General features: G+C 47.9%; 1 protein-coding gene across 2 annotated transcripts in view; it reads left to right on the forward strand.

The window, feature by feature from the left end:
- Positions 1–2,770: 2,770 nt before the first annotated feature.
- LOC122081421 (DNA-binding protein SMUBP-2) overlaps positions 2,771–18,263 on the forward strand; it is a 46,039-nt gene continuing 30,546 nt past the window's right edge. Inside the window, exons 1-4 of one of the 2 annotated variants that reach the window (XM_042648555.1) lie at positions 2,771–3,941; positions 4,498–4,806; positions 4,954–5,237; positions 5,785–6,816. In XM_042648555.1, coding sequence (XP_042504489.1) covers positions 3,131–3,941; positions 4,498–4,806; positions 4,954–5,237; positions 5,785–6,816 — 2,436 coding nt within the window. In that variant the 5' untranslated portion in view covers positions 2,771–3,130. The remainder of the gene's footprint in view (positions 3,942–4,497; positions 4,807–4,953; positions 5,238–5,784; positions 6,817–18,263) is intronic. The other variant, XM_042648554.1, reaches the window with a different exon arrangement.

Raw genomic sequence — 18,263 nt, forward strand, 5'->3', positions numbered from 1 at the left:
TCGGATCATTCCTTCTATCTCCCCCTTGAGGTGCCAACAATCCTCGGTATCATGGCTATGGTCTCTATGGAAGTGGCAATATCTGTCCACATTGCGTCTCTCGGGGTGTCATCCCATCTTTCCTGGCCACTTCATGGCCCTGGCATTCGGGGAATCCTTTATCTGCATTAGTACCTCTGTTCGCCTTCAGTTCAGGGGTGCGTACTTCTCAAACTTCCTTGGTGAACTGGGGGCCCGACCTCGCTCAGACTTTCGTCTTTTGCCTTCTTCGGAGGGTTTATCGTCGGCCCTTGAGGAAGAAGTAACTCAGGTCGCTGAAGCTGTGGATCAACTTTGTCGGCAAACGGTTGTACCATAGCCTTGCTGCTCCTCTGAACGTCAATGGCAGGGCACGACACATGATGTTTTTCGAGACCCGATGGAACTGCATGGCGACCTTGAAGCCTTCCAGGTGATCGACGGGGTCCCCAGACCTGTCATAAGTGTCATACTTGGGTAGGCAAAAGCCGATGGGGAGCGAGTCCCTCATGACCTCGTCAGCTAGAGCCGTGTCATTAGTGAGGTCCGGCTTGCGAGTTTCCGTCTGATTTTCTGCCACCTTCTTGATCTCGCCCTTCAGGTCTTGGATCATCTGCTTTAATCCCGAGTCCTTGGGCCTCTGTTTAACTCCTTGGTGTGGATCCCCATGTGGGTCTCTGGCAGCGCGTTGCGTCCTGCCTCGGGGTGCGGGACTCTCCCTCCTTGCTTGATTTCGAGGGTTACGTCCGGTCCTTGTCGATCCTGTACTGCTTCGGTCTTCATCTTGAGCTCTCTCAAACTGGACGTGGAGGCCTGGGGGTGCTCTGCCGGTCTTCTGAGAGACATCTTTGGAGACCTCCCTCATAGTCTCGGCCATCTGGTTATATTTGTCCTGGAGGGCTTCGAATTGCTCCCTGGTCACGTACTCCTGCGCTGCAGGAGGCTGATGATCACTGTCTTCACGTACTGAATATCCAGCCGAATGCTGGTACCTTACGGATACTTCCCGATCATCATTGCCCCGTTCTCGTCCTATCTCCGCTGAGGGAGGAAGCCCCCCTGAAGGTTCTTCCCCAATGTCTATGTTGGACGCCGCTCTTGTCCTCTTGCGGTTGTAGGTTCTCCCCACCATTACCGTCGTTCCCACAGACGGCGCCAATCTGTTGCTGCCAAAAAACCCCGCGAGTTGGTCCTGCACAAGCACAGACGGCAGAGGCCCGGAGCTTTGTCTGGGGTTAGTCCCCCGACGCTCAAGTTAGGGTCGGCTGCACAGTTTTCAGTAAGGGAGTAATGGTGAAGGTCTGAATGCTTACCTTCCTCCTTTCTCTCGGCCCCTTTATATGGTTCCTCGGGTCTAGGGTTTTTCCTTGTCTTTTTCTCTGTCCTTCTCCCATACGACCGTCCTTCTTGTGGGGAATATTCTCCTCATGCAAACGACGTGATCGAGCGTGATTGAGTCCTTGGAATCTTTATCTGATGGGCGATGCGTGTCTCGGGGGTGACACATGTCCTTTCCCCATCGAGAGATCAATTTGGCTATATCACTAGGTGAGCCTTGATTTAGTGGGTGGAGAGAGAGAGAGAGAGAGAGAGAGAGAGAGAGAGAGAGAGAGAGAGAGAGAGAGAGTTCCGCACGGGATTTGGCTCGTCTATAGCGCGGGGGTGCGCTACAAGACGTATAGCGCGGGCTGTAATGATGACATGTGGCGTTGAGTGATCGATAGGAGGAGAAGGATGAAGCCCTAGGGATGCCATTGGAGGAACGAAACACCTGATCTTCAAACTCTAAAAGGAAAAATAAGATGGATTAAGGCTGCTCCAGCTATAAAGCTTTTGGCTCTACCACCATCACTGCTGAGAATTCTGTTATCTTATCTTCACAAAGCAATAGCCGTTTCTGTTCTAGTCTCAAGAAGTGACTGAGATCCATTTCTATTTGTACGAAATTTACAGGAAATTCTTATAAGATTGGGAAGAATTTGTTGAGGAGGGTTTTCGAATTACTATCAAAATCCAGACGATCTACCAAAAAAAAAAATCCAACTGAGATTAAAAACCATGTATGAACAAGTTGTACACAATAGATCTAATTTTCAATTTCATTGAAGCTGTTTCTTCTTTGTCATTTATGGGATTATCAAATTTTAATTTAACTTTGATATTTTAGCATTTTTTTTCTTTTTTCCATTCAAGTGCTTAAATTGCAAAGCTTGTAATTTGTAAATTACAACTAGTCCATAATCAGTTTTTTTTTTTATTTTAACCTTGGGAGAGAGCATTGATGAAATCTATAATCAGGAACAGGTCTTGGTGGAGGTCGAGTAGAAGGATGAGGAGGAGAAAGCTGGGGCGGGAGAGATTGAGGAAGGGGGAGATGCTTGCGGATCGTTGATGAGAGGCAGAGGGTACTGCGATTTTGCGGCCAAGAAGAAACTGGTTGAATGCAGAGGTGAGAGTGAAAGGAAGAAAGAGAGGAGATGGCTGAATGCAAGGGAGGAAGAAAGAAGAAAAGTTCTTCTGCACTCATCGTTATTTCCCTTTAGGGTTTCAAGATCAGGTGTTTCACTTCTCCATTGGTTTTCCTACCTCTTCATCCCTCTCCTCCCTTCGATCGCTCAATGCCACGTGTTTCCATCGCAATTCGTGCTACATATCTTATAGCTCACCCTGCGCTACAGAGGAGCCCGATCCGTTCACATCAGCACGTTGAAGTCTGGGTGAGGTTTGAGAGAGAGAATCAAGCCAGCCAATCACAATTCAGAATATCCGAGATGGAGGAGAGAGATTCTCTCGCACTGTTGCTCCCTTTCAATATTCGTTGCAATCGTCGCCTCCTCTATGACCACAAATTTCAAATTTCACACAGTTTCGATCTGCAAAGTCGAAAGGAAAATCTGGAAATATATTTCTCGCACAGCTTCGATGTCCAGGAATCTCTGATTTTCTGGTTCGTAAACCACTATTACGGTTGTTCGTGCCAAACATTTCTCATCGCTGCTGCTGCTGCTGCTGCCAATTCTTTGTTTGAACTTTGAACTGTAGAGGGAAAAAATGGGTCTGATTTAGCTTTGGGGGGTCGTTTGCTTGTTTGTTTGAGGTTTGGGATTTCGAAATGGTGGAGTCAGCCGCTTCGTGCATGTGCTGCGGCGTCTCCTTCCATTCGACCTTAAAGCCGTTGTCTTCGAGGACTTTGAGATTCCCATTCCACAATCTCTCATACTTGTCTTCCTTCCGACCCATTCGCCTAGTGTTCAAGCTCAATTACCCTCGATCCTTCTCCTTTGGCAAACCATTCATCATCAAGAACGATGACGGCAACAGCAACAGCACCGATGGCACCAGAACCAGTTATAAGAGGGCTGTGACTATTGCGACAACTTCTTCAACTTCGTCATTGCCTTCTGAGGACGAGGAGAATCATCATCATCATCATCATCAACAGCAGAACAACATGAAGAAGAAGAAGAAGAGGAGGGGTAGAAAGAAGACCGCCACGGTGACGGCTGTGACGAGGAAGGTTGAAGGAGGGGCACCGGTAAGCGTGCAGACTCTTTATCAGAACGGAGACCCACTTGGGAGGAGGGATTTAGGTAAGAGCGTGGTGAGGTGGATTTCAGAGGGGATGAAGGCCATGGCCTCGGATTTCGCCTCCGCTGAAGTACAGGGTGAGTTCTCTGAGGTCCAGCAGCTGATGGGTCCTGGCCTCACCTTCGTCATCCAAGCTCAGCCTTACCTCAATGCGGTCCCTATGCCACTCGGTCTCGAATCACTCTGCCTCAAGGCCTGCACCCACTATCCAACCCTCTTCGACCACTTCCAGAGGGAGCTTCGTGACGTTCTCCAGCACCTCCAACGCACCAACCAGGTCCAAGACTGGCGCAACACCCACTCTTGGAAGCTCCTCAAGGACCTCGCCAATTCAGGTTCCTTCTCACTTCTACATTCTCTCTTTGAAATTTCATGTTTTAGTTAAGAGGTAGCATCAAAATAGGCATACATTGGCAACCCAGCAGTGAAAAAAACTAGCGGCTGTCATTTCTCACTTCCTCTCATTTTTTTTGGGGTGGGGGGGGGTACGCTGGGGGATTTAAAGGAGAAGAGGGATAAATCTCAAAGTACAGTATAAGCATTAAATGGATATAGGCCTAAACAAGGCCAGAAAGGGTAAAAACAGAATCTAGCTCATTATCAGAACTTCCTTACCAAAAAATAAAATAAAAAATCCGAACTGTAAAAACAGAATCTAGCTCATCATCGGAAATTCCTTACCAAAAAATAAAATAGAAAATCAGAACTTCACAATTTGTCGCTGAGAAATGAGCTGAGAAGTTGAGACCAAAAAGCTGTTATATCACATTCTCTCATTCTCTCCACCCTTTCTCTCCCTGTCCCCCCTCTTTCCAACTTATATTGTGAGTTTTCCTTTCATATTGAGCTCGCTTAATAATAGGCAGTGATAGTGAGGATATGCATTTGCAGCTCAGCATCGGGCAATTGCGCGGAAGATTCCCCAACTGAAGGCTGTTCACGGTGGTCTAGGGATGGACCTTGAGAAGGCCAAGGTCATACAAAGCAGCATTGACAACTTTGTGAAGCGCATGTCTGAACTCCTGCGTATTGAAAGGGACTCTGAGTTGGAGTTCACTCAGGAGGAACTGGATGCTGTTCCCACACCCAATGAGAATTCAGATTCTTCCAAGCCTATTGAATACTTGGTCAGCCACGGTCAGGCTCAGCAAGAGCTGTGTGATACCATTTGCAATTTGAGTGCGGTTAGCTCGTCCACAGGTCAAGAAATGTGTTTCATTGTTCCTTTTACTACGGCAGCTGGTTCTTTTGTTTGATTTATCTGAAAATGAATGTAATGGGTTTTCTACCTGTGAGTTGGCCTTAGCCTCGGCTTTTATCTAATAGTGTTAGCCATTATGTTTGCAGGATTAGGGGGCATGCATTTGGTTCTGTTCAGGGTCGAAGGGAACCACCGATTGCCACCTACGACACTTTCCCATGGAGACATGGTTTGTGTGAGGACATGTGATAGCAGGGGAGCTGGTACAACTTCTTGCATGCAGGGATTTGTTAACAACTTAGGAGATGATGGTTGTAGCATCAGCGTGGCATTGGAGTCTCGCCATGGTGATCCCACTTTTTCTAAGCTATTTGGCAAGAGTGTTCGCATTGATAGAATCCATGGATTGGCTGATGTGCTCACATATGAGGTATAGATGAGATGAGCTCATCATTTTGCATGGTTTCTTCATCTAAACAAGTTGGGTTTAATTGTATTATTCTGCTTGGACATGCTAATCTTCAACAGTTGGAATGGCTTTCTTATTTTGGTTTCAATAACCACCTAATATGCTCGCATTTGGGTCCTTAGATTTCTCAACTCCTGTTGTTTCTGATCATCTTTTTAGGACTTCTTACTGATGCTAGATAGAAAGCCTGGAAGCAATCTCAAATTCAATCCTTTTCTGTATCCATCTAGGATTTCTCACTCCTGAAGGTTTCACATCTGCTGTGCTGATTCATTAAAACCTTTGTAGAAGATATTGAAATATAATTATCAAACCTTCTGTACAATGCTTGTTATGAAGCATTGGGGAATTTTGTTACCTGCATTCTATGTGCTGCATTGCAGTTATAATATTAACCCATGGCATTGATTCACGTGGAGATTTGATGGTGTTTTGTGCATGCTTATTATCTTGTTTAATTGTTTCCCTTGCAACTTAAATGATATCTAGTTTTAATCTTCATTTACAGAGAAACTGTGAAGCCCTCATGCTGCTCCAAAAGAATGGTTTGCAGAAGAAAAATCCTTCAATTGCCATTGTTGCCACTCTATTTGGAGATAAAGAAGATGTTACATGGCTGGAGCAAAATGATTTGGTGGAATGGAATGAAGCAGAATTGGATGGACTACTAGAGACTGGAACATATGATGATTCTCAACAAAGGTCAATTTCTCTAGGTTTGAACAAGATGAGGCCTGTACTAATAATAAATGGTCCTCCTGGTACTGGAAAGACTGGTTTGCTTAAGGAATTGATTTCACTTGCTGTTCAACAAGGTGAAAGGGTGCTCGTAACAGCACCTACAAATGCAGCTGTAGATAACATGGTAGAGAAGCTTTCACATACTGGAATGGACATTGTGCGTGTTGGAAATCCTGCTAGGATATCTCCAGCTGTAGCTTCGAAGTCTCTTGTTGAAATCGTAAATTCAAAGCTTGGAACTTTTAGGAGAGAGTATGAAAGGAAGAAAGCAGATCTAAGAAAAGATCTGCGACATTGTTTAAAAGATGATTCTTTAGCCGCAGGTATACGCCAGCTTTTAAAGCAACTTGGGAATGCATTGAAGAAGAAGGAGAAGGAGACTGTGAGGGAAGTATTATCACGTGCTCAAGTTGTACTATCCACTAATACTGGAGCAGCTGATCCTTTGATTCGGAGACTGGATCCTTTTGATTTGGTTGTTATAGATGAAGCGGGGCAAGCAATTGAGCCTTCTTGTTGGATCCCAATTTTGCAGGGAAAGCGTTGTATACTTGCAGGAGATCAGTGGCAGTTAGCTCCGGTGATTTTGTCCAGAAAAGCCTTAGAAGGTGGACTTGGTGTATCTCTTCTAGAAAGAGCATCGACTTTGCATGAAGGGATTCTTGCAACTAGGTTAATGACTCAATACAGGATGAATGATGCAATAGCAAGCTGGGCTTCCAAAGAGATGTATGATGGATTAGTGCAGTCTGCTCCAACTGTGTCCTCACACCTCCTTGTTGATTCTCCATTTGTCAAGGTATACCTGTTTATTTAGGTTTTGTCAACTTTGATGGTATCTGTGCATAATGGCTGCCCAAAGAACTTCTCTTCTGTATTAGGCTTGAACATGTAGCAACCTTTCTATTTTGAATATTGTTCTATGTTTTTGAGTCTCTAATAGCAGCACACATGACATTATATTTCTAGTGACATGGCACTAAGGCTCTGTACTGTAACATTTCTGTTTTAAAAAACTGATTCTGGGTCCAGCATAGTTTTTTGTATTTCTATGTTTTTGGAGTGATTCTGTACCTTAAATGTTGTATGGTAATGTTGAAAAAAAATTGTCTGTAACTAGGAAGAAATAGAAATATTTATGCTTCACACTTGACATAATCTTTTCTATTATGAAATAAATAATTACGTAAAATGCTACCTACACCATAGGAAATAATGAATTCAATAGTTCAACATCCAAGTCTTACTAGAATGAATTACGTAGCCGTGGTTCTTAGGAATTGCAAGATTCTTGATCATTGAAAATAGGTACAAATCAAGCGAATACCCCCACATAATACTCCCGACTACAACTTAACCATACATCAATAGAGCCATGAGTTCCAACTAATATAAACTATTTCAATGTTTTCAACAAGGTCAAGCAAGTGCTACATAATACAATTCCATATATATTTAGAAAATAAGATCCCAAAGTTTCAGAGATGCTTCAGCCATATTGCTCCTGGTGCCAAGACCATCTCCTTGACCTTCAACCATGGAAGCTCAAAAGAATAAGCATGCATGTTAGCCTTATTTCTGCATATTCAATTAAGCTTGTCTTCTATAATAGACTACATATTTCTAGTGTTGAAGAACTAACAACACGTTCTTCCATTCGCATAAGGTTTTGATGTGGTAAAAATTGACCGGGCGATCTTCCCTGCAGTTCCAAATACTCCAGCTGATCTGCACATAAGAGAAGACAGGGGAGAGCCAGGCTGACCCGACGGGGGACTCTTCGATGCCTAAGTTAGATACTCAATAGAGTTTTCAGTTAAAAGAAGTGATCGATCCCTTTCAATGGAGGCTTACTTTGGTATTTATAGGCCACTGATAGAATGGAGAAAGGGGGAAGTTTGTGGAGAGTCCTACTGGGTGTGGAGTCCTGGAGAGGGACAACTCTCTGATGCTGGGAATATTCCAGATCCTAGGGTATACCACGGGAATATCCCCCTATCATCTCGGAAGTGCCAACGTGGGAGAAGTGAATGCCTCTGATGACGTGTAGTGGATAGAGTCTTGTCCTTGTGATTGGGGATTACGTTCCTTGAATGTAGGAGTGGACGAGAGCACGTTTTTGGGAACCTCGCTTCTTGACGTTGGGGCAAGGTGGCAGCACAGCTAGATGAGGGCCGAGGTGATGGCTCGGGCTGGCGGAGGGCCGAGGTGGCAGCTCGGGCTGACAGAGGGCCGAGGTGGTAGCTCGGGCTGATGGAGGGCTAAGGTGGCAGCTCGGGCAGATGAAGGGCTGGGGTAGCAGTGCAGCATTCGTTAGTTAGCTCCTTGGCCGTGCCGTGGTTAGGGAGAAATGCCCTCATCACCAGCCCCCCACTCTAGCAGTTTGGTTCGGACAACTAGAGCATTTAATGCGGTTGAATTTTTCGATTTTGCGTCGTTCGCTCAGCGCGAATCGCGCTGGTTCTGCCACGTGTCTTGGAGCCTTAAATTCACCTCGGGCAGGCGAAGAGATTGCTTGTGTTCACCATTGATCTCAGCCAGATCCAGCCGTTCGTTCTCCACCGCCTTCTATAAATAGGATACGTTATGTTCAAAAGTATTGTCACTTGATCTCGCAATAAAGTCAGCTCAGCTCGCTCCTATCTTCAGCGCGAACATCATCAGTTTGAGCAGCCCGGTGTCGTGAACAACATCCTTTTATCAGCTCGTCCTTTCCAAACTTGTCCTGCGACAAGTAAGATCACATTATGGTTGTGACCTGTCAATCTTCTGCTCATCCCTCTGCGTACCCCAGCTGTAGTCCCGGTGATCCCAATATTGCGTCCACACGTGACCCAGACTCTTCGAACCAGACACCCTTGACGACGGTGAGGCCTGGGGAAGACCACCCAGAGTGCCCAATTCCCAATCCTTCTTCCTCCAGTGGCGACACGTCCAGTAGTCCGGGTTCTGATGACAGTTCTGGTTTTAGTGGCAGCTCGGGCTTAGGCAGTAGCTCGGGCTCAAGCAGTAACTCAAACTCTTGAGTCTGTGGAGGTGGTCTCGCCTGAGACCGTCTCGGCTAGGGGCGATGCTAGCTCGGTCGCCCCAGCCAAGCCCCCCAGTGCCGCTGTAGCGGGCACTTCGGTTGCAGGCCCATCGGGCGCTGAAGTCCCTGAGGCTGGCCTAGCAGAGTTTGAGGGGGAAGGCTCTACTTCCTCCTTTGGAGAGAAGAAAATTGCGGTGAATACCCGAGCATCCTGACGCCCAAGGTTCTAGACCTGATCCGGAGTCGATACGGCATCCCCGATTACTTGGTGATGCACGTCCCAGACAAGGATGAACGTGTGGACACTTCTGGGGACGAGGTGGCCCTTTATGATGTTGCTTTCCAGAGCGGCCTTAGGATCCCGGTGCCTGAGCTGGTCAGCTCGGTTTTGGAGCACTGGTGCCTTGCTCCTAGCCAGCTGACTCTGAACTCTTGGCGGACTGTTCTTGGCTTTGAGTTGTTCGTCTCGAAGTTGGGCTAGACCACAACGTTGGACTTATTTCGGAAGATGTTTTTGGTGAAGAGGCACACCTCAGGGTGGTACTACTTCACCAAAAGGGATAGAGACGGTCCTTATAGCAACCTGAAGATGTTCCTCAACATGCCTTCATCGGTGAAGAAGTGGAAGGAGAGGTACTTCTACGTGGCGATGGAGGAGAACCCCTTCAAGAGCAGCTGGGTAAAGCCCACCCTCTTCGTGCTGAACCGAGCTCCCAAGCTCTCCCCAACTGACCTCCAAACATATCAAATGTGTTTGGGTGTGGAGGTAGTGGATGTTCGAATGTTGCAGGATGAAGACTTCCTCCGAGAGTGGGAGCTGAGTGAAGTCCCTGGTGAGGGTTCGATTGAGTCCAGTTCATGGTAGTTCAGCTCGGTTTTCCTACAAAGCTTGATTTTAATACTAATTCAGCCCGGCTCTTCCTTGTTTTGCAGTGATTAATGTGAAGGTCGACAATAAAGCCCTGACCGTGGTGGCAACGGAGGCGAGGAAGAAGGCGGCCGAGCAGGTCGCCAAGAAGACTGCCGACAAGGGTAAGGCAGCGGCGAGCGCTAACCTTGGCCCGAAGGTCGACCCTCCCCTGGCACATGTAACAAGGCCTTGCCGCTTATTATTAGGGGCAAGCCAGGGAAGGAGATGCCCCCTAATCCAATATTTAGCTCGGCACGGGACTCTGGGCTCTCTGAAAGGCAAGGAGCTAGTGGGCTATAGGGAGGTGTCGGGGTAGACCGGCAAGCCTGACCAAGCAGGGGCAGACACCGACGGCCAGATGAGGAGGTGTTTGCCTATGGAGGAGGCGCAGCAAGGCAACCCTCCCAAAGTGGCCCAAACGGGAAAGCAGCCTGTGGATCCCTGGGTGGAACTGTTGGAGAATGGCACAGTGCTGGACCCCATTGCAGCTCGGGTTTGGTGCCGTTATAGCCATCCTAAGAGGGACATTGCCCGTGTGAGGAAGTTGTCCAACATCAACTTCTAGGAACAGGTCTACGCCCGGATGGGCGACGTAAGTATTTTCCTCTCATTCTTTGTGCTTACTTGAGTTTCAAGTATTCATGACTCTGTTGGATCCTTGTAGGGTTTTGCTTTTGCGGTTGAGGCTGCTCAACGGTTCGAGAACATGGTCGTTGGTCTTGCCAAGGCAAACGACGAGGTAAAGCGTCTCCGGGGGGAGCTCCAGATGGCCACGGGTCAGCTGGAGAGTGAGAAGAAAATGGCCCGATCTGAGGAGCAAAAAGTGAGAGACAACGAGGAGAGAGCTGGCGAGCTGGAGCGTGAGGTCGCTAAGCAGCTCAGGATCAACAACGGCCTTGTCAAGGAGGACACACTCCAGAGCGAGCTGGCTGAGGCTCATGAGGCCAGCAAAAGGAAAGAAGCCGAACTTTCAGCTCGGATTTCTGAGCTGGATAAGAAGCATCAGGCCGAACTGGCATCGAGCGATGAGGTCGCTGCTGAGAGGTGGCTGAACTCTGAAGTTGGTCAAAAATGGCTAGTTGACGTCAAGGTCTCTTCATTTCAGGCCGGCTCGGAAGACGCCATTCAGTTCGTCCTTGGCAAGACGTTAGATTTTGACTTTTCTAAATATGAGCAGCGCGCTCCTGCCCCAGCTTCTTCAGTGCAGCTCGCCGATTAGGCCGAGGTTCGTGAAGAGGTGACTCAAGCCGACCCTAAAGCAACCAAGTGAACCACCTCTCTTCCTCTTGAGCCAGCCCCCAACTTCTGTAATACTGATGTTGTCTTTTCCCTTTTCCCCATTGCGGGAGTGATGTAATCTTCTTTCTTTTCTTCTTCTTTTTTTTTTTTTTGTAAAAATCCTATTTGGGAGTTGATGTAATTTTTGAGGGTTTCTTCCCTCCGTCATTAATGAAAAAAATACTTTTTCTTCAATCCTTGTGCCTCTTCCATTTCTGTAAGGTAGTTCCATTATTTAGTTGAGCTTGATTTGGTCTTATGTATCATAGCATAGAGAAGCATTGTGCCTAGACTTGGGCGGCAGCAATGCCGAGCTGAAGCTCAAGCTTAATGCCTTGGACGGTATTTGAGATGTCAAACCTGGATTTGGTTTTGATGGTGCCGAGCCGGAGCTCGGTCTTTATGCCTTAGATGTTAAGGTCTTTAAGTTTCCAAACTAGGGTCTGGTCTTGGTAGCGCCGAGCTGGATCTCGGTCTTAGATGTTGCCAAGTTGGAGCTCGGTCTTTATGCCTTAGATGTTAAGGTCTTTAAGTTGCCAAACTAGGGTCTGGTCTTGGTAGTGCCGAGCTGGAGCTCGATCTTTATACCTTAGATGTTAAGGTCTTTAAGTTGTCAAACTAGGGTCTGGTCTTGGTAGTGCTAAGTTGGATCTCGGTCTTAGATGTTGCCAAGCTGGAGCTCGGTCTTTATGCCTTAGATGAGCCGGATGTTTGAGAGAAGCTTCATAGTTCATTGATGTGTGGCATGGACTTGTGACAAATACATTGCTTTGAAATAGAGTCTAATCTGCTCCGTGAATGAAATTGAATAATTGAAATATGAAAACTAAGGTGCTGAAATTAAAAATCTATAAGACTAACGCCCAGTCAAGGGGACTTCAATGCAATCTACTGGTAATTTTTTTTGAGATTTTTAACATTCCATGCTCTTGGTATAGCTGTACCCCCTGAGTTTGCAAGTGGTAAGTACCGGGGCGCATCACTTTGGAGACTATGTACGGGCCTTCCCAGTTCGCGCTTAGCTTGCCTTCACTTCTTAGGTCTGCTGCAGCTGCTTTTCTGAGTACCAAGTCACCTACTATGAATCCCCGTGGCTTGACCTTTCGGTTGTGGTACTTCCTGACTTTTTGTTTGTAGGTTTCATTGCGCACTAGAGTTTCTTCTCGAACTTCGTCTATGAAATTGATATTTGCTTTGAGCCCTGCCTCGTTCTGTGACGCTTCGAACGCTGTTGATCGGAACGAAGCTTGGGTCACCTCTACAGGAGTTAATGCTTTAATCCCGTATGCCAATCGGAATGGCATCTCCTTTGTAGGGGTCTGAGCTGAGGTACGGTATGCCCAAAGTACACTGAGTAGCTGGTCGGCCCAGTTCTTCTCCCGGTCCAGCCTCTTCTTTATTCCGTCAAGAAGTATGTGGTTGGCCTTTTCTGCTTGGCTGTTTGATTGTGGGTGTGCTATAGTAGTGTTTCAGAAATCAATGTTAAAGTTACTGCAGAAGAGCCTGAATTTTTTATTGTCGAATTGTCGACCATTATCTGTGACCAGTATCTTTGGGACACTGTAACGGTATATGACGTCCCTTACAAACTTTTCTTCCGCCTGCTTAGTGATCTTGGCTAGGGGACGTGCTTCCACCCATTTAGTGAAGTAAGCGACAATAAAAAATTGGACACTGCCCTTGCCTTTTTTGAACTGCCCTAGGATATCCATTCCCCACATCGCGAATGGGATCGGGTAGATTACGAAGCTAAGTTTTACTGGGGCGTGTACTTGACATTTAAAGCATTGCCGGGTGAACTTCATTGCATCTTGCTGCATTTTTTGCCTGTAAAATCCTTGGCGCAACACCTTGTAGGCCAGTGCCCTTCCTCCCATGTATCCACAAATTCCTTCATGGACCTCGCGGAGTGTCTCCTCGGCTTGGTTGGCAGTAGGCACTTTAGTAGGGGCCAAGATATTGCCCTTTTGTACAGTACTCCATCTTGGAGGGTGTATTCGGTTGCCCACCTCTTGACTGCCCTTGCTTCTATCTGGTGCCCAGGGAGATGTCCATCTCGCAAATAGTCTATAATGGGGTCCATCCAGCTCGGCTCGGCTGGCTTCGTGTTGTTATACATCACCTCTTGTTCATAAGTAGGTTTGTCTAATACTTCAAAGTATACTGAGCTTGCGCAGTCCCCGAGTTCTACTGTAGCTAGTTTGGAGAGGGCATTTGCTATCGTATTTTCTTCCCTCGGGACTAACACCATTGCGAACGTATTGAAGCTGGTGATCAAACGACGCGCTTTTTTCAGGTATTTGGTCATTCTCTCCTCCTTGGCCTCATATTGCCCATTGACTTGGTTTACAATCAACTATGAGTCACTGTGCGACCAGATCCTCTACCATTACGGCCTTTGCCAGTTTGATTCCCGCTATCAGGGCTTCATATTCTGCTTCATTGTTCGTTGCGGGGGAATGCAAATCTGAGGGTGTACTGTATCGCGAATTCCTTCGGGCTTTGCAGCATAAGTCCCGCACCGCTCCTTGTTGTGGTGCTGGATCCATCAACAAAGAGTTTCCACTTTTTGTTCGGCTCGGCCCTCGCGGCTCCCTCTTATCTGGTTTGTGTACATTCTACCAAGAAATCAGCCAGTGCTTGACCCTTGATTGCACTTCTTGGTCGGTACTCGATGTTATGCTCACTTAACTTGACAGCCCAGCTCACCATCCGCCCTGCTATGCTAGGGCTGTGGAGTGCCTTTCGCAGTGGCTGATTCGTCAGTACAGCTATGGTGTGCGCTTGGAGGTAAGGTCTCAACTTCTTGGCTGCCACGACCAATGCTAGTGCGAGCTTCTCCATTCTTGAGTACCGAGTTTTTGCATCCAGGAGCACGTGTCTCACGTAGTAGACAAGCTTCTGGGTTTCCTTCTTCTCTTATGAGAACTGCGCTAACGGCTATCGATGAAGTAGCAAAATAAAGCTGTAGCACCTCTTCTGGCTCTGGTCGGCTTAGTAGAGGAGGCCTGGTTAGGCAGGTTTGATTTCTTCAAAAGCCGCTTTGCATTCCTCTGTCCAGAAAAATTGGTGGTGTCCTTTCCCTCCTTTTAGTAGCTTGAAGAAAGGAAGGCACTTGTCCCCAGCTTGGGATAGGAACCTGTTCAATGCAGCTAGACACCCTGTCAGCTTCTAAACTTCGTGAATGTTTCTTGGCGGGCGCATTTCTTGGATGGACTCGATTTTGGAGGGGTTTACCTCTATCCCCCTTTTCGACACTAGGAAGCCTAGGAACTTCCCAGAAGTCACTCTGAATGCGCACTTGGCAGGATTTAGCCTCATATGGTTCCGCCGCAGAACTTCAAAGGCTTCCTTCAGATCTAGCACATGATTAGCTCCTTTTGCACTCTTGACTAGCATGCCATCTACATAAACTTCCATGTTTCTTTTAATCTGGCTCCGGAACATTGCGTTAACCATCCTCTGGTACGTAGCTCTGGCGTTCTTGAGGCCAAAGGGCATTATAGTGTAGCAGTAATTGCCCTGAGTGGTGAGGAATGCAGTTTTTTCCTCATCCTCCACCTTCATCTTTATCTGGTTATAACCGGAGTATGCATCAATGAAAGTCAGCATCTCGTGGCTTGCCATTGAGTCTATAAGGGAGTCAATCCTGTGTAACAGATAGCAGTCCTTAGGACAGGCTTTGTTCAAGTCGGTGTAGGCTACGCAGATCCTCCACTTCCTATTGGACTTCGGAACCATGACTACATTGGCTAGCCAGGTTGGGTATTTTATTTCCCTCACGAATCCTGCAGTCAGGAGTTTTTCAATCTCCTCGATGATGATGTTCCTCTCAGTTGCAAAGTTCCTGCGCTTCTGCTGAATAGGTTTGAAGCTAGGGTTAACATCCAGACTGTGCTCGACTACGGCCCTTGAGATGCTTGGCATGTCAGAAGCCTTCCACGCAAAGATATCAGAGTTTTCACCGAGGAAGTTGAGAATTTCGTCACGACGTTGGGAGCGCAGTGATGCTCCGAGTTGAACAATCTTTGACGGTTCGGCCTCAGTAATGGGGAGAGTCAGCAGTTGTTCAACTGGCTCGGCTCGGTTCAGAAGGCTTTCATCGCGGCAGTCGAAAATTTCTACCATACATGCCAGGCCAGAGCATGGCTACTTGATAGACTTTATGAAGTTAGCATAACACTCCCGGGATTCCTTTTGGCTGGACCTGCATTCCCTGATTCCGTTTGTTGGTAGGGAACTTGACTTTATTTGCTTGGTGGACACAATCGCTTCAAGGCCATTGAGACCAGGTCGGCCGAGGATTACATTGTAAGGTGAGGCTATCTTGGCGACTATGAAAGAAACCATGGTAGTGGCAGTTCGAGCTCCCTGGCCGATGGTTACTGGCAGGTCAACAACTCCTTCTAGCTCCGTTGGTGTGCCCAAAAATCCGTACAAGGGTCATGGTGCCGCTTTTAAAGCTCTGGTGCCAAGTCCCAGTTTTATGAAGGCTTCGTAGGATATGAGATCAGCGGAAGCTTGTGTCCACTAGGACCCTGTGGAAGGGGTGGTTGGCCACTACTAACTGAATCACAATGGCGTCATTGTGAGGCCAGTTCAGCTCTTCCAGGTCTTTGTTAGAGAATGTGATGGGTGGATCCGGTTTGAGGGCTTTGACGGGCTGTTCTGTGATGCATACGAACTGCTCGTGAGCTTTGGCTTTTCTAACTGATTCCGCCGTGGGTCCACCCATGATTGCCAGAATGACTGGACCCACCGACTGGTTATCGTATGTGTCAGCTCGGTCCCCGGTGGGCTCCTTGAGCGGCTCGGTCCTGTCACGGCTCGGCCCAACCTCATCTCTCCTTGGCTAGGGCCAGTTCCCCCCCTTATTTCTGCTTCAAATACTTGTTAAGGTATCCTGCCTTGATTAGCTCATCAATTTCCCGTTTCAGAGACTTGCAATCTTCAGTGTCATGTCCATGGTCTCGGTGGTATCGACAGTACCGGTTGGGGTTTCTCTCCTCTGGCTTAGTTGTCATTGGCCTGGGCCAGCAAAAATACTTTTGGTCCTGGATCTCTAAGAGCATCCTCTTCTCCTTCTATTATTGGTCTCCTCTGTCAACCATCCCCTTGGCGGCTAGGACTTCTTCCATGTTAGCGTATTGATTGCACCATCTTAGCAGCTCGGGCATTATCTCTGGCAAGTCGAGGGCAAGGGACTGGACTAGATCGGGGTGCATTACCCCATTGCACAATGTGCTATACGCCACTCCCTCTGGTAGTTTTTTACCTCTAGCGTTGCCTTGGTGAATCGCGCAAGGAACTCCCTTATTGTCTCCCTTGCACCCTGCCTCATATTCATCACGTTTTGCGTAGTTTGCTTCTGCTTCATACTAGCTTGGAAACGTGTGAGGAACGCTCTTGTTAGCTCTTCATAACTATGGATGGACCGAGGCCGCAAGTTCGACATCCACACCAGCGCAACCCCTTTTAATGAGGCCGCAAAGGCTCGGCAGAGAATTACGTCTGACCTCCCATGGACTATCATAGCCGAACTGTAGTATAGGAGGTGATCATAGGGGTCCGTGGTGCAGTCATATGCATTAAAGACAGGTATCACAAAATTTGGGGGCAGCTTAACATCTATCAGCTCATCAGATAGCGCATTATGGGCCGGGGTTACTGTTATGTCAGCCGGGTGCCTTTGCCTTTGCATTCCTTTTACCCTCTCAGTGAGACGCTGGATACGGCTCTCCAAGTCGTCCCTCCTATCCTCAGCCCGACTGTGTGGGGAGCGGCGTTCCCTCCCAGCCCTTCTGGGGCTTCCTCCTCTGTCTTGGCGCCTATCAATCCGATCCTAGCCTTTCCGTCGTGCGCCTCTGGCTGGCCCAGGAGGTGAGCCTTGATGACCTCCATGAGGGGGCGCTTCTCGAGCTGTTCTCTGCGAGCGGTTCTCGCGTACTTCGTGCGGATGTGCATCTCTAAGCCTTTGGGGCAAACGCTGGCGTCTCTCTGCCCTGGGTGGGGATTTATGAGCATTACGTGTCCCTGGGCTCCGGTTACATGTAGAACGGCGAGCCCCCCCATTCCGTGCGGAAAGGGTCCCTTGCCGGCGTCTCTCGGTGGGAGATCGGGGTGGCACCGAGCAAACCGTGTGTGACGTTATGGCGGATCCCCTCCTGGCTGTTGGCTGAGGGGTGACACTATTGTCAGGTGATTCGTCTCGGGGTCGCCTGTCCGGAGCCGACCTAGGCGGCTGAGCTGAGCCAGTTGGGGATACAGGGAGTGCCGAACTGAACTGACGTATGAAGTCCTATACTAGAGTGTTTGTTGCTAACACCTGCAGCTGCAGGCTCTGCATCTATTCTTCCATATTCGGGTGAGCCGCTCGGGATGACGAGACATGGCGAGATTGCTGGGGGTTTTGCTCACGCTGGTCTCCCTCTCTTGGCGCAACTGCCGTGTCAGGCAGGGCTCGTTGGGTTCTTTGTGGGGAGGTCTCCGATGGGACATCCTCTTGTTCCGCCATTGGGGTGAATGAGAATGTTTAAGTGGTAAATCGCGAGTGGACCTTACTCGCGTTGCCGTAGAGGAAATGACCTTCTCACTTCTTAATTGCATTGATCTAGGGTAGCTTTTTGTAACAGTTCCCATGGACGGTGCCAATTTGATGTGGTAAAAATTGGCCGGGCGATCTTCCCTACAGTTCCAAATGCTCCAGCTGATCTGCACAGAAGAGAAGACAGGGGAGAGCCGGGCTGACTCGATGGGGGACTCTCTGATGCCTAAGTCAGATCCTTTCACAGCAGATACTCAATAGAGTTTTTAGTTAAAAGAAGTGATCGATCCCTTTCAATGGAGGCTTACCTTGGTATTTATAGGCCACTGGTAGAATGGAGAAAGGGGGAAGTCCGTGGAGAGTCCTACTAGGTGTGGAGTCCTGGAGAGGGACAACTCTCTGATGCTGGGAATATTCCAGATCCTGGGGTATACCAAGGGAATATCCCCCTATCATCTCGGAAGTGCTAACGTGGGAGAAGTGGAT

This window comes from Macadamia integrifolia, chromosome 6, assembly GCF_013358625.1.
Source record: "Macadamia integrifolia cultivar HAES 741 chromosome 6, SCU_Mint_v3, whole genome shotgun sequence".
Classification (NCBI taxonomy): Eukaryota; Viridiplantae; Streptophyta; class Magnoliopsida; order Proteales; family Proteaceae; genus Macadamia; species Macadamia integrifolia.